Below are 15,937 nucleotides of genomic sequence, written 5' to 3' on the forward strand. Positions count from 1 at the left end.
GCTTCTCACTGTTGTGGACTCTCCCATTGCGGAGCACAGACTCCGGACGCGCAGGCCCAGCGGCCGTGGCTCACGGGCCTAGCTGCTCCACGGCATGTGGGATCTTCCCGGACCGGGACACAAACCCGTGTCCCCTGCATCGGCAGGCGGACTCTCAACCACTGCGCCACCAGGGAAGCCCTGGCATGATCTTAAAGCCATTTACAGACCTCTGGACTGTTTGGTTGTCCAGGTCTCACTTGAGCTGTGGGGCTGTTGCTCTGGGGAGGGTGTGCACAGTAGCCAGAGAGCATGCAGGGCCTGTGACACTGCCTCTCCTGCAGTGACCACCAGGCCTTGCAGGCAGAGCTGGTCCTTGTCAGGTACCCAGCCAGTCTTGGTGGTAAGACATGTTGTCTGTGAAAGGCTAGTTATTTATTTACGGTTGCATTGGGTCTTGGTTGCTACATGCGGGCTTTCTCTAGTTGCGGCGAGCGGGAGCTACTCTTCACTGAGGTGCGTGGGCTTCCCATTGTGGTGGCTTCCCTTGTTGCAGAGCACGGGCTCTAGGCACATGGGCTCAGTAGTTGTGGCACGCGGACTCTAGAGTGCAGGCTCAGTAGTTGTGGTGCGTGGGCTTAGTTGCTCCGTGGCATGTGGGATCTTCCCAGACCAGGGCTCGAACCCGTGTCCCCTGCATTGGCAGGTGGATTCTTAACCACTGTGCCACCAGGGAAGTCCCTTCTTTTGTTCTTATTTACATCTTAATAGACAACATCTCAGGAACCTTGATATGTGCTCCATAGTGAGTACTGAGAAGAACTTTAAATCTGTAAAATTGTGACCACTTGGTTGTGTAGGTGAAACAAATCCAGCATCTGGTTGACAAAATTGTTCGGGACTCTTAGATTAGACTGTTCTTACTTAGCCTTGAGAGTGGTGCTAATCCATGTTCCTTTGGACTAGCATTGATCCTAAGTGCTTATTGAGCTGGTTTCAGGAGCCCTTAGAGGTAGCCAGAACCCTGGAATGTGCATATGTTCAATGGTAAAATAAATGCTAACATTTGGACTTTCCTGCTGTAGAATCTGTTCGAAACACCCCCAGCACTGACACCATGCCAGCCTCCTCGTCTCAAACATGCTGTACTGATCACCAGGATCCTGAAGGTGCTACCAGCTCCTCTTACTTGGCCAGCTCCCAAGAGGAAGATTCAGGCCAGAGTCTTCCTACAGCCCACGTTCGCCCTTCCCACCCACTGAAGAGCTTTGCTGTGCCAGCAATCCCTCCCCCAGGTCCTCCCACCTATGATCCAGCGTTGCCAAGCACACCATTACTATCCCAGCAAGGTGAGTGGGGACAGCAGCACCACTGGAGGAGCCCTTTGGCTCTGGCCTATGGTGCAAGTCACCTCTTCTTTGCAGAGTAACAAAGCAAATGTCCTCCAAGCTTATCCCTGCAGTTTAGTGTCACAGGGTGCATTGCCCCTCTCACGGAGTATAAAGGCTCCTCCTTTGGGAACATATAGAAACCAGAGAATAATTTGGCGGGGAGCAAGGGCTGACTTTCTGAATTGTGTTTTGGGTGCAGAGTCCTTGGTGGTAAAAGCCAGTGGCAAACCTGGTCTGCCCAGCCTCCTCCCAGTGTTGCCTCACTCCATAGGGTTCCTGCCAGCTGGAGAAGGGTCAGGGAGGCCAAGACTTGGAAACAAGGAAGAACCTTAAGGTGGAGGAATAACCCTGCAGAAGGAAAGTTAACTACTCGAGTTCACTCAGCTCAACAAAAGCCCTCTCACCTCAAAGGCGTGCTTTCTGCCTCCTACTCTTTCACAGTTTTCTCTATTATGATGGTTTGTTTCAGAATAAATCACTGGTTTTCAAGCTTTCTGGTCTCAGGATGCTTTTTAACTCTTAAAAGCTGTTGAAGCTGCACAAGAGCTTTTCTTCACATGGGTTGTACCTATCGTTATTTACTATATTAGAAATCAAAACAGATTTTAAAACTATTTTATTCATTTAAAAATAACAATAGGGCTTCCCTGGTGGCGCAGTGGTTGAGAGTATGCCTGCCGATGCAGGGGACACGGGTTCGTGCCCCAGTCCGGGAAGATCCCACATGCCGCGGAGCGGCTGGGCCCATGAGCCATGGCCACTGAGCCTGCGCGTCCGGAGCCTGTGCCCCGCAACGGGAGAGGCCACAGCAGTGAGAGGCCCGCGTACCGCAAAAAAAAAAAAACAAACAAAAAAAACAATAAATCTATCATGTTAAGATAAATAGCATATTTTTCATGAAAAATAAGTATTTCAAAATAAAAGAGTAGCATTGTCTTATATGTTTGCAGATCTCTTTAATGTCTGGCTTAATAGAAGACAGCTGGATTCTCACACCTGCTTCTGCATTTAATCTGTTGCAATATGTTGTTTTGGTTGAAGAAAATCTGGCCTCACAGATATGTAGTTGGAAAGGGGAAGATTATTTTTATAACCTTTTTAGACAACTGTGGATATTCTTTTTTGATACTACAGCAAAACTCAACAAGTTGTAGTTTCTTATAGGTTTGTTTGTAATGTGGAATCAGAAACCATATAATTATTTGTACTCTGTTCCAATAAATCCATATATCTTGTACTTTGTGCGGTACTGAACATCACATGTTGGTCTTTGGAAAGTAATGGTTCACTAAGTTATACAGATCCTCCGAATTTTGATACATTTTGTAAAACAGTTATCTAAAAATACATTCATTAATATCACCAACGTCTGTAAGTATTGGGAAGCTCTCAAGCTCATGGTGGCAGATACAAGTTTTTCAAAATTCTCATTTTTCACTTTAAACTTAAATTTTATCATTGAAAATAAATACTGTCCATTGTTTTCCCTGAAGTGACTAACTTTACTTCATTCAATACTTTCTAGAAAATATCTGCCCAATGCTCAAGTCTGAATAACCAGTTTGTGTGTCAGTCTTTCTCTGAACTAACATTGATGTTTTATGATGAAAGCAGCAGTTCAGCTCACAACTCAATTACAAGTGCCTTTATTGAAGACAGCTATTATGCTTTGGTGTACAGCAGAAGTATTTTACCCATATTTCCATTTTAGAATATTTTAAAGATGTGTAATCAAGGTTGAGATTTCATAACATAATTTTTGCTACTTCATTAACGATGATCTTAAACTGGCTCTTTTTAAACTTGCAAGTATGCATGTCCATGAATGACTTTACCGTTTGGTGCCACTGCCTTAATTTGTGCTAAGGCTCCAGCAGTTTTACCCACTGTTGCTTTTGTACCATTGGTGGAAGGGCAAAAACTGTCTTGGCATTATTATGAAAAGAGTTTTGACCTCCCAGATATCCTGCCAGGGGCCCTTGGGCCACCACACTTTGAGAGCAACTGGACTAGGAGATGAGCTTTCTAAAGCCAAATGGAACGTTTGGCCTCTTGGATGCCCTGCTTTCTCCCTCCTGCCACCTTGTTCCAGTGCCTTTTCAGAGCAGGATCTCTGCCCTGGGTCTGGGTGCATCCCTCACCCTTAGCAGCATTTGGACCTTGGGTACCTTTGTGAGGTCTGGGGAGCAGGCTCAGCCACACACCTGATGGTGCCCTTTCCCCCTCAGCTCTAAATCATCACATTCACTCGGTGAAGACGGCCTCCATCGGGACTTTAGGAAGGAGCCGGCCTCCTATGCCAGTGGTGGTTCCCAGTGCCCCTGAAGTGCAGGAGACCACAAGGATGCTGGAAGACTCCGAGAGTGTGAGTTCGCAGGGCCACCAGCCCCGCCAGGATGACTAGGTGCATGTCCCAAGGCCTGAGAGTGCGCTGGGCACGCTGATACTCTGTGCTGGCCCAGAAGTGTGAGGCAGAATCGCTCACTCACTCATCAGGCGAGCACTGAGCAGCTCCTGTGAGCTGGGGCTGTGCTGAGGGTTTGATCTGCTTGGATTAGCTTCTCACACCAGCCCACCCACCTGCCTTCCTTTTAACTGTGTCCTGTCTCTCTGGTCCTCTTGTCTTGGTTTGAACCATCCACGTGTTCTTTTTCCCCTTAGTCCCCCTTCATGACTTTTCCTGAGCAGGATGCTGGAGAGGAAGGTGCCTGCATGGTTGCTCTCAAAACAAAAATCAACAGGGTCCCTTCTTGATCTTTCACTCCCACATTCCAATAAATATGTTCTGCCTCTGCATTTCCAGGTACAGGACTCTCTTAGGAGGAGAGCTTGGGGCCCAGAGATACAGGGGACATACCAACTGTGTTGGGTCCAACAGAGACTAGAAGGGACGAGTGGCGGGGCCTCTGGCCTGTGAGGTCCTCGTGACCCTGGCAGTGTGGGTTGGAGGAAAGGCATTCTGCAGTGGAAAGAAATGAGTGGTTGCTGGCTTGGGCACATCCTGCAACCTCTGATGCTGCCGGGCCAGCAGGGGCTTAGGTGGTCCAGTCTCTCAGGCAGTTTTGTCACTGACCATTTGACGCTTTGACGTCTCTCTCAGGGCCCTCCTTCTGGATGGCTGCTTGGACTGTGCCTGGTAACAGTGTTCTCTTTTCTGTAGAGCTATGAACCAGATGAGCTGACCAAAGAGATGGCCCACCTGGAAGGACTGATGAAGGACCTAAACGCCATCACGACAGCATGACGACCTTGACCAGGACATGACTCCGGACCTGAGTCTAGAAGTCTTGGGACTTAGCCTTGAAAACAAGGAGTTGTACAGAGCACGAGAGGACAGCACTTGAAAACACAGAGTGAGCAGGCCGCCTGGCCAGCACCCCCGCGTGGGGCCAGCTCCAGGCCTGGCCGCCTGCCTTCTCCTGGTCGGCCTGGAAGACGCCGTGTCAAGGCAGCTTCCCTTTGCCTGCTGATAGATACCCTGCAGGACTGGGCACCATGGGCCAAAATTTTGTGTCCAGGGAAGAGGCAAGAAGTGCAACCTCTGTTTCACTTTGTGGTCAGGCTGTGTCTTCATGCTGCGACGGCATCGCCTTTATGGAGTGTAGATGTTGGCATTTATGTACAATTTTATTTGTGTCCTATTTTATTTTACCTTCAAAAGAAAAACACTATCAAAAACCAAGGAAGTCTGTGGTGTTCTCCACAAGTGGTTGACATTTGACTACTTGTTTGAATTATGTATGGAAAGTCATTGACGGTGTGGGTTGTTCCAGGGGTTGGCTTGTTTTGTGTTTTTGTTTTTATTTTTGATTCTGAGTCATTGCATCCTCTACCAGCTGTTAATCCATCACTTTGAGGGGGGGAGGAAATGTTGCATTGCTGTTTGTAAGCTTTTTTATTTTTTTTATTATAATTATTAAAGGCCTGACTTTCTCCTCTCATCACTGTGAGATTACAGATCTATCTAAATGAAATGTAACATTGAAAAGACTTGTTTGTTGGTTTCTGTGCAGTTGCAGTATTGGGGTAGGGGGGGCTGGGGGGGTTGGGAACTGGAAATTGAGGGGCTGCTGAGGTCCTGTGAATGTTTCAGTCATTGTACTTTCTTCCAGAAGCCTGCGGAGAATGGAAGCATCTTCTTTATTGTCCTGGCATGTCCATCTCTATTGTCACTAAGTTGCAACTGGAGTTTCATTTGGATCTAGTTAAAAATTTCTTCTGTGCAATAGGTGGGTTCGAGGATGTAGCTGCCCTGGTGTCTTGGTCATATCCTGATAAGAATGTCCACGCTGAGGAGTCAGGCGCTGTATTGCAGGAGTGATGCAGGACAGGGCATGAGCCTGGCCGAGTTCCTGGGAAATCGGAGAAGAGGTTAGAGACCCTTTCCTGCTGTTACCATGTGTTCCCTTCAGGGAAATCGGAGGTTAAGGAGGGAGCTTTGTTCCCATGTAGGACTCCTTGCTTCTCCCTAGTTCCTGTCCTCAGCCAGTCCAGCTCTCACTTCCGCGCCTCAGAGCCCCGTGGGGAAGGCGTTAGCAAGAATGAAGCAGGCAGGGGCTGCAGCACCAGTGAGGCTCCCCACTTCTTTCTGAACATTGTTCTGTACGTAGCAGTGGACGGGGACAGCGGCCTCCCCAACTCCCGCACACCATCCCAGCAGCTCAGCTAAGCCCCTGATTTGAACAGGGCAGCAGGAGGTCTCTGAGGTGTGCTGAGAGGCTGGCCACACAAGAAGCCTTTGCCTTTGCAGGAGGTTCTTGTATGCTTTTTCTTAAAAATGTAAGGAGCTGAGATTTTTTTTGTTGTTTAATATTAAGAATCTATTAAGAAAAAATACAGGACTGACCCTCAGGCATCTTCCCCTACTCCCCAGCAAATCCCTAGAAGAGAGTGTGGTAGGCAGTGCAGAAGGCGGATCGAGCTTTGGTTCTGTAGCCAAGAAGAGGTCAGCTGCTGAGAAGACCAGTGGGCACTCGGACCCGCCTGCCCTGGGGCCTGTGCTCTGCCCTGGACACACAGGCGCCCCACTTGCCTTCGTACCTTGGTTATTTCCCCTATTTAGGTCTTATGACACATTTGCTTTTCTAGAAAATGAACTCTATTTCTTAATTGGGGGCAATGAAAAGTGCAATGCTGGAACTCCTGTTGCCCTGCTAGCTGGTCACAGAGGATAGTGCCAGGCCGGATTCTGGAAACCAGTGCACTTAAACTGATCCTGAAAAGAGCACTCAGAACACTCTGGACACCAGGAGGGCTAGATTCCCCAGAAACTGTCTTACCTTTTGCCCAAAGAAACATGCTCGGTATTCGGGGCATTCCCTCCCATGAACCCTGATACTTCGGTTACCTCAGGGCCTTGGTACCTGGATACTGCCACAGAACTGGGGTGGGGGGAGGGGCCTATTTTTAAATAACTGTTCAAAGTTGGGGGATTTTTTTAAATTAAGAAAAAGGAAAGTTATTCTGTATTGCACCTTTTCACAGTTTAATACATTTTCTTACATTTTCCTGTGATTTTTGAAATTAAACCATTGTGTGTTTTGTAATGTCCTAGTTGAGCTGCTCACCAGCAGCTTCCTTCAGGAGGATTTGGAGCAAATGTGTCTGTTGCCTTGTCACCTGCTGGAAGGGGACCTGGAGGGCTGCTGGGGACTAGTTTCTGTACACACTTGTTTGGCCTTTTCTGTAGTTGATGCTGTAAACTCTATGGCTTTTTGAAAAACAATTTCATGTTTTTATTTAGTATTGGAAATCCAATACACTTTTTTTAATCCAATCAAACTCTGGTCTGGACAAAGTGTTATTTTCCTTTTTCCCTAGGAAAACAGAACTTCGGGGCCCCGTCTCCTATCCTCAAGTGGACTTCACCATTGCCCTCGTCACTGTAAAGGCAGGAGTTCGGAGGGGCACCCAGGGCGGTGTGGCGGATGAGCCAGGTGGTGTGATCTGGGTGTCCTCCAGCCCCAAAGACGAGCCCTGTCCCTGTCTCCACCCCCATGACCATTGCTCCCCCCTGCAGGGACTGAGAGCCCGAGGATCAAAGATGACACCTGTCAGTAAGAGCCAGGTGCCGCCCCCCCACCCCCAGGCAAAAAAGCGCAGCCGTTCCCGAATGGTGTGTAGGCCGTGTCCCTGCTGTGGCAGCGTCCTGCGCAGCAGCTCGTCCTGTTGGCGCACAGCCTGGGACCCATGCTAGGCCCGGGCCTCCCCGCCCCCACCTCACACAGGTGTGTGATGCCTAGAGCGGGTGTCTGCAAGGAGCCCCACCTTTCCCAGGCTGTTTCAACTTATGACTGCATTCACTGTGTCTCAGCTTGGGCTGCTATGACAAAAATACCATAGACTAGGGGGCTTAAACAGCAAACTCTTATTTTCTCACAGTTCTGGAGGCTTGGAAGTCCAAAATCAAGGAAAGGGCAGATGTGGTGTCAGGTGAGGACCCACCTCCTGGTTCATAGATGCTGTCTTCTCACCGTGTCTCATGTGGCAGATGGGTGAGAGAGTTCTCTGGGGTCTCTTTTACCAGGGCACTAATCCCATTGTGGGCTCCACCCTCATAGCCTAATAATCACCTTCAAATACCATCATACTGGAGATTAGGATTTCAACATGCGAATTTGGAGAGAGACAAACATTCGGTCCATAACACTCTGTAAGATTTCTCACAGTGTATGAGAGTCTGGGCTCAGAATAGTGAGTGGGGAGCACAGCAGCCATAGGCCTGCCCTCCAAGAATGTGGAGTAGCGTGAGGGCTGGATACAGAGCCCAGCCTCCTTACTAACTGCTCCCTCGGCCCCAGGACTTCATCTGCTCTGCGGCGGAGTGTACGTTGTGAAACCCAAATCCCATCATTCCCATTAGCCATGCCCCATTGGCCTCAGGGTGGAGTCAGAGCTCCCAGTGCCAGGGCCTGTGCCAGTCTGCCGCAGCCCCAGGCCAGACGCTGTCGCCTTGTGCACCCAGTGTCTAGCAGAGGAAGGCAACCTGGGACACGCTTTTCAGTCTTTGCATCTGGAACACCACTACCCCCGTGTTCTAACAGCCAGAGAACTGGTGGGGACCCTCCTCTGCATCCCTAGATGGAGCTCTTGGCACATTTTACAGTGATTTATCTGTTTTGAGTCTTTTTCCACTGGACTGTGGACTCAGTGGGGACACAATTTCTCACTCCTCTCTGAAGGCCTAATGCCAAGGGCAGATTCTGACAATAGCAGATGCTTGTCTCCCAGAAGGATGGATAGACACGCTAGGGGACTCATGGCCTGGAGTGTGTGGGAAGGCTTCCCGCATACACACACCCCCTCCCACTCCCTTAGAGGGATCCTTGTAGGTCTCTAGTGTTACTGGTGCCAGGACCCTCCCCTTCCAGCAGCCATAGCCCTTTAGTGTCCTGGGGTGAACTTGAAAGATAACAAAGACCTGTCTGCCTGGCACAGTTATAAGAAATGAGGCTGATACCACAATGATGAACTGGGTGCAAGGATGTCTTCCAGTTGGTTCTAAGACAAACACTATGAACAAGGCTCTATATGAAGAAGAAATGCCCTCTTTCCCCAGTCTATCAGCCCCTCCTGAATTTAGACACCTTCCTGCCAGGAGTGTGGTGTCATCAGGAGAGACTGGAGAACAGCACTGAACAAGCTGTCAAACTGATGGAGAGGGGGCATGGGGCAGGGGGCGGTAAAGCAGGACCAGCCCTACCCATAGACAAGGGGCCTCAGACAGGAGGTGCCTGACTCCTCACCTTGGGTCTCCAGCTACCAAAGGAGAGAGCTCACCAGGGAGGGAGAGAGGGGATGAGGTGAGAGAGAGTAATTCAAGGAAATAGTACTTTACATTTTCCATAATCTTTTAAAAGTATGTAATGTTGAAAAAATGTTATCTGTGACTATAATTACTACTCTCTGAGCACAGTGGATGATGTTCATCCCAAGATGCTCTTTTACTCAACTATGGATTTGATGGGATTGTGAAATGAAAACATGGGCCCAGAGCTAAGCTCAGAAGGGGTGAGAGGGAGCTCTTGCTGTGCTATAGTGAGAAGAATTTGGAATTTCCTGAAATAATTGGGGGTGGGGAGGCAGCAGGTATACCAACAAGAAGATGAGAGAATGAGGGGCAGGTGGGAGGATGCCCACGGTGGGAAGAGGCTGCCCTTAAGGTGCCCCAAAGAATGTTTTGAATGAGAAGATCTGAGAGGTGATTTAGTGCGGTTTGCTCTTTGCACCTCCATGACGTAAACCCATCCAACTCCCCAAGTCTTGTATAACGTCTGCCATGTGCACAAGGCCTTGCACAAATTACTGGCTTTCTCCCTTCAAAGAAAGGGGCATCTGGGTCGACGTGGTGATGGATAGACTACAAGTCTGGCATGGTGATTGAGGGTGACCAAAAATGGGATTGGCTCAGAGCCAGAAGTGACCAAAAGAGTTTAAACCTGAGAGTTCGCAGAAATCAGGGGGCACAGGAGGGCACAAGACCTTTCCCACGTCAAGGTGTGAGAATCCCAATCCACCTTAGCCAGGTTTAAATAGGCAGACTGACCTCAGCTGGTATCTGGGTTGCAGTCATGTTACATTTCCACACCCTCCACCTCAGTGTCCTGGAGCAAAGCCCCATCACTCCATCATAGGTGTGCACACAGGTTCCTGCCCCTCATTAGTGGCTCTACCTTTGTGGAGCTGGTCTCCCCAAGGAGAATTCTGGGAGCCATTCTAAACTCTTCCCTCAATACCACAGTACATGGCTCAGCAAACCCTGCAGCTCTCTCTCTCACATGTCTCCAAACTGGCTCCTGTTGGTCATCTACTGGGCAAACTCCTCATCGACCCATCCCCCCACCTCAGCCTCACTGGCAATCCAGCCTCCACATGATTTGATTTTTCTTTCTTTTTTTTTTAAATAACACAATACTTCATTTATTTATTGCATGAGTTTGGCAAACAGCACAAAACTTCAGCAACATTTTAAACATGTAAAAAAGTCAAACGCTGAACAGTACTGGAAATCTGTTTTTACATAATTAGTAATAATGAGTACCAGGTAGGGTTCTGCAAAGCTAGCAAAATACCAAGGATGGCTTAGCTTCTGAACATATACCACAAAAACACACACACAAGCCATATAATTTATCTTTACAAAAATTACAGCCAAGCAATAAAAAAGGATGTTAATAACGAAGATACTAACATGTATGTTCACTGTGTATATCTTATACATTGAAATGCTACACTTTGTACCCTGAAATGCCATGGGTAGAGAGCCAGGCAGAGTAAATTTAGGCTCATCACTGAGGTTAAGAATTATCTGAGAATTTAATGCTTGTATGTAACATACTCAATTAAAACTTGCTATATGCCAATTCCTAGATCACAGCAATGCATTTCACTATATATCTGAGAAGTTGAGTCTTCTTTGTTGGCAGTGTAAAATTTTTGACCAGTATCAAAATTCTGGTAAAACACACATTGAAGGCATTTTCTAGTGTATACAATGTTTGGGGGCATTAAAGAATGTGGGAGAAATTATTAGATTTCACACTAAGTTTCTGCTGAGCTTTGTCAAACCAAACAGCTCAACTATAAGGCAAGAAAAATTAACCCCCCTATAACAGATTAGTGGGTTTTACCAAATAAAGATAAGAATTCAACCTTAGGAAAAAACTCCCTACATAAGCAGATCTGAAACAGTGGGCACTAAAATGAACATCTAAAAAATACCTAACATCTTGATATTCAGTCATTGGTTCAGAAGCCTGACAATTTTTTGGTATATTTTATCGAATTAATGTTTTAGAATCGGCACCAGTCCCCAAAACCTCAAATTGTAACATTTACTCTTCATTAAAATAATCCTTTTGTGCTGTATTAACACTACAATCAAAGCTGAATTTACTCAACTTATTTTTGTGTATACTGGTAGGAACTTAAATTTTTTTATTTACTTGTGTTTCTGTTTTGGGGCACTTTGACTGAAGAGAAACTCATTTCACAGGATTACATCTTGCTAAAGCATTCCTTAGCATTGGTCCAAACTTGAATTCCCTTTTTGCACATACTGATCTGCATGACTGCATAGCTTATGAGGGCCTCCTTTAAATCACGGTTCTTTTGTTCTTCGAAGCGTTCAATATCAGCCCAAGTATTTCTGACACATTCTCTGCCTTCCAGATTTTTAGAGTTAAGTTGCTGCTCTCATTCATTTATCTGTTCTTCTAGCACCTTTATTCTGGCGTCTCTCTGCTCTGGAGTTTCTTGACCAAAGAGCTTGGTAGTCATTCCCTTCAAAGAAAATGTTCTCAGGGCCCCAGTTGCCAGTTCCTCACACTGCTGCTTCTTGGATGCTAAGTCCTGAGCAGCCATCTCCAAGTCATACTGCATACGTTCATGTTTCCTGCACACAGCCCACATTTTATGCATGGCTTCTGCATAAAAAAGATACTCCTTTAACTGATCTGCATAATGTTCTTCATCTTCCAAAATATCATCAATAGAAGATGCATACACATCCCTATGATGAGCAGCACTCTGCAGTCCATCACCCATTTCTTTTTTCTGTGGCACTCCACTCACTGAAAACTCGCCCGTAATTCCCATGTACTTTATATACACCATACAGTCGATCTGCTACTGTCGCTCTGACTCGAAGAAGATATGCGATGACAGACTGTAGTTCATCACTGTAATGTTTTAGTTCAGTAAATCTCTTGTCTGGGTTTTTCACTCTGAATGTTGCATTAAGTGCTTTTAACCTGCAGTCTGCCTTCAGCTGAAATCCTGTTTCATTCACAGTCTCCTTCCAGTTACCCTGCCTGTGTTAAAAACAAATAGAAGATTTTGTCTCTACAGAGGATGGGATATGAAGCAACTCTCAAGAGGAAGTTTACTCAACCAATTCATTGTCTTTCCATGAAATCCTAGTCCGTGTTGTCAGCAGAGAGTTTATGCCAAACAAATTCTGCTCTTTCTTCTGGGAGAGATGGCACAACAATATGTGGATAGTAAACTAAAAGGTAGTTTCTCAACAACTCAAATTCACTCTACTGCCTTCATAGTGAGTCTGTTAGGACACTCTGACCATCAATATGTTCAACTGACCTTGTTTCAATGAGGTAAGCAGTATATGTTTCTTGCATGTTCATGGCATTTCTTCCAGTTTGCTTTTCTGCTTCTGAAACATTAATTTCTATCTTCTTCAACCAAAAATTATTTTCTGTCATTGTGCTGTCCTCGGGGCCCTTGTCCCGGGCCCACTCCGCTTCCTCACTGACCACAGACTCCAGCCCAGTGTCGGGGTGGCCCAGCTCTAGGGGCTCAGGCTGCAAAAGCCGCTCAGGATCGGGAGGTGTGTGCTCCATGGCTGCTGTTCGGCGCGGCCTGATTTGATTTTTCTAACTCAAATCTGGCCTCTCTCCCCTGCTCAACATCGTGCAATGGCTCCCCTGTCACCTGCCCCGCAAAACAGAATCCAATGTGGCCCTTTCTACCTCTTGGCTTTTATTTGCCACTTAATCTGCCCTTTGACCCAAATTTGGCCCTAGCAATACAGACCAATTTGCACTTAGAGAATAAGCCATGAAGTCTGACCTCTGTACTATTCCCTTTGCCTCAAATTGTCTCCCTACCCTCTACCCTCACTACTGGCTTTCTCTGCCTTGTAAATTTCTATTTATCTTTAAACACCCAGGCTAACCATTCAGTCCGCTGAACCTGATGGTTCCTGTTCCTGTCCTCTGTCTCTTCTAATACACTGTGAACTCCTTTAGGAAAACAATCATGCTTGTTTTTGTATTCTCCGTCTGAGTACCTAGCACATTAGAGGTGTTGACTCAATGAACTGGACAGGTGAGGAAGATGGACTTGCAGTCACTGTGGCCCAGTGCTGGGGGAATTTGACAAAATCCTAATCCTTCCTGAGAGCATGTACTCGGAAAGGTTTTGCAGCAGAGGTGAGGCTGAGCTGAGTCTAGGAATTAATGAGACTTTCTATCTGGAGGGAGGAGGAGGCCAGTGCGGAGGCAGGCTGCTAACCCGCTTCACATGGGCATCAGATACCTTGAGAACAGATCCCAGCCATCCTGCATGGCGCTGGGGCTTCTAGGACTGTGCTAGGCCTCCTGTCACTGGATTAAGTGCCGGGGCCCCAGGATATGGAGGATGCACAGAGCTGCTGCTATGCTCCCCCAAATCCCTGGAACACTGCAAGGGTAATGCTAGGCCCGATCGAGCTGCATTTGGTTGGCCAGGTGCCACAGGTGGGGGTCAGTCCTAGTGAGTTCAGAATAAGATGAGATTTTTCCATAAACTCAAACCCCAGCTGAGAATTCTGGGCAGCTTTCTGTAAGCGGACAGGAAGAGCTGGGATCTATTCTCGAAGGCAGAATGATAGATCAGGATCCCATAGACAAATTTGCCTAGGAAATGGCAAAAGAACCAGCTGATGAACATTCTAGACCAACACACAGGAGGGAACCTGGCTGGAACTAAAGCCAAAGAGATCTCCATGTGGGTGGGTGGGTGGTGTTAGAGAAGGAATATTATGGGCCAGTCAGAAAAGAGTCTTCCTCACCCTAGAAGCTGGAAATCATTCATGGTTTCACAAAGGTTCCTGAAGGCTGACTGCATGCCAGGCGCTGAGGATGCAGAATGAGTACGACTGTCTCTATTGATGTGTTCACAGTCTAGAGGAGGACACAGACATTTAACAGACAGAAACTACCATCCAGCATGAAAAGTGCTAAGAGACCTGACCAAGTGATCTGGCAAAGTGAGGAAGGAACTTCCAACCATGACTGCAGCGTCTGCCAGTCACAGAGTAAGTACCCGTGAGAATGGTGGGGAATTCACTAGAGAAAGGAAACAGAGTTTCTTCCAGCACTGCTTGCACTAGAACTGAAAAGCAGGAAAGATTCAGATACTGGCTAAATTACAACAGAACGACTTGTAAATTATTTGCTCAAAAGAAAGTAAGGGACTTCCCCAACAGAGGACAAGAAACAACCCAAGTGGCAAACAAAAAGGGAAGCTAGTGCTTCCCTGGGGAAAAGCCTAATACCAGGAACCTGGAAGCAGGGAGAGGAGCCCTGGGACCTGGAAGGGAAACTTGTGAGAGGGTGGCCCAGGAGAAAACCACCTGTCAGGAAACGAAACCAAGGAAGCCTGACTGGCACCGCTGTATTTTTTTTTTTTTTTTTTGTGGTACGCGGGCCTCCCACCGCTGCGGCCTCTCCCGTTGCGGGGCACAGGCTCCGGACGTGCAGGCCCAGCGGCCATGGCCCACGGGCCCAGCCGCTCCGCGGCATGCGGGATCCTCCCGGACCAGGGCACGAACCCGTGTCCCCTGCATCAGCAGGCGGACTCCCAACCACTGCGCCACCAGGGAAGCCCATCGCTGTATTTTAAAAGTAGGTAAAACACCTCACCTCACTTGAGAATTTGTTGAAGATTTTTGTGTCTATATTCATAAGGGATATCGGTCTGTAGTTTTCTTCTTTTGTACTTTTTTAGCTGGTTTTGGTATCCATGTAATACTGTCTTCATCAAGTAAGGAAAGTTTTCCCTCCTTTTCTACGTTTTGGGAGAGTTTGTGAAGGATTGGTGTTCGTGGCTCTAAACATTTGATGGAATTCACCAGTGAGGCCATCTGGTCCTGGGCTTTTCTTTATGCGAAGTTTATTCCGAATTGAATCTCTCCACCTGTTATAGGTCTGTTCAGATTCTGTTTCTCCTTGATTCAGTTTTGGCAGTTGTGTGTTTCTAAGAATTTGTCCATTTTATCTAGGTTATCTGATTTGTTGGTTACTATTGTTCATAGAGTTCCCTTATGTCCCTTTTCACTTCTTAAAGGTTAATAGTAATGTTCCATCTTTCATTCCTGCTGGTACTTTGAGTCTTCTCTATCTCTGTCCTTTGGTTTTTGGCAGTCAAGCTCTCTCTCTTTGTGTGTGTGTGTGTGTGTGTGTGTGTGTGTGTGTGTGTGTGTGTGCGCGTGCAAGTAGCAAGTTTATTTTCTTCGATAAAGAATTAACAGAGTTGGACTTCCCTGGTGGCGCAGCAGTTAAGAATCCACCTGCCAATGCAGGGGACACGGGTTCAAGCCCTGGTCCAGGAAGATCCCACATGTCGCAGAGCAACTAAGCCCGTGCGCCACAACTACTGAGCCTGAGTTCTAGAACCTGCGAGCCACAACTACTGAAGCCCATGCGCCTAGGGCCCATACTCTGCAATGAGAAGCCACCGCAATGAGAAGCCCACGTACCGCAACGAAGAGTAGCCCCCGCTTGCCGCAACTAGAGAAAGCCCACACGCAGCAACGAAGACCCAATGCAGACAATAAATAAATATATTTATTTAAAAAAAAAGAAATAACAGAGTTAATTTGACGTCCCCCAAATGAGGTAACATTGCAAAGAGACCGCCTGCCAATGCAGGGGACATGGGTTCGAACCCTGGTCCTGGTGGGTCCCACACACTGCAGAGCAACTAAGCCCGGGCACACAACTACTGAAGCCCATGCGCCTAGAGCCCATACTCTGCAATGAGAAGCCACCGCACTGAGAAGCCCACGT

At 47.3% G+C, this 15,937-nt stretch overlaps 1 protein-coding gene and 1 pseudogene across 10 annotated transcripts in view; one reads left to right on the top strand and one right to left on the bottom strand.

Annotated features, from left to right (window-relative positions):
• NEO1 (neogenin 1) overlaps positions 1–5,052 on the top strand; it is a 256,124-nt gene extending 251,072 nt beyond the window's left edge. For 8 of the 10 annotated variants that reach the window (XM_055088092.1, XM_055088096.1, XM_024128779.3 and 5 more), the window contains 3 exons: positions 1,065–1,328; positions 3,599–3,735; positions 4,531–5,052. In XM_055088092.1, the coding sequence (XP_054944067.1) occupies positions 1,065–1,328; positions 3,599–3,735; positions 4,531–4,614 (485 nt within the window). In that variant the 3' untranslated portion in view covers positions 4,615–5,052. Of the gene's footprint in view, positions 1–1,064; positions 1,329–1,569; positions 1,774–3,598; positions 3,736–4,530 lie in introns of those variants that run through there. The other 2 variants (XM_055088091.1, XM_055088093.1) reach the window with 2 other exon arrangements.
• A 6,274-nt stretch (positions 5,053–11,326) lies between these two features.
• Positions 11,327–12,727, bottom strand: LOC102974431 (sorting nexin-4-like; annotated as a pseudogene).
• Positions 12,728–15,937: the final 3,210 nt, after the last annotated feature.

This window comes from Physeter macrocephalus, chromosome 11 (assembly GCF_002837175.3).
Source record: "Physeter macrocephalus isolate SW-GA chromosome 11, ASM283717v5, whole genome shotgun sequence".
NCBI classification, from domain to species: domain Eukaryota; kingdom Metazoa; phylum Chordata; class Mammalia; order Artiodactyla; family Physeteridae; genus Physeter; species Physeter macrocephalus.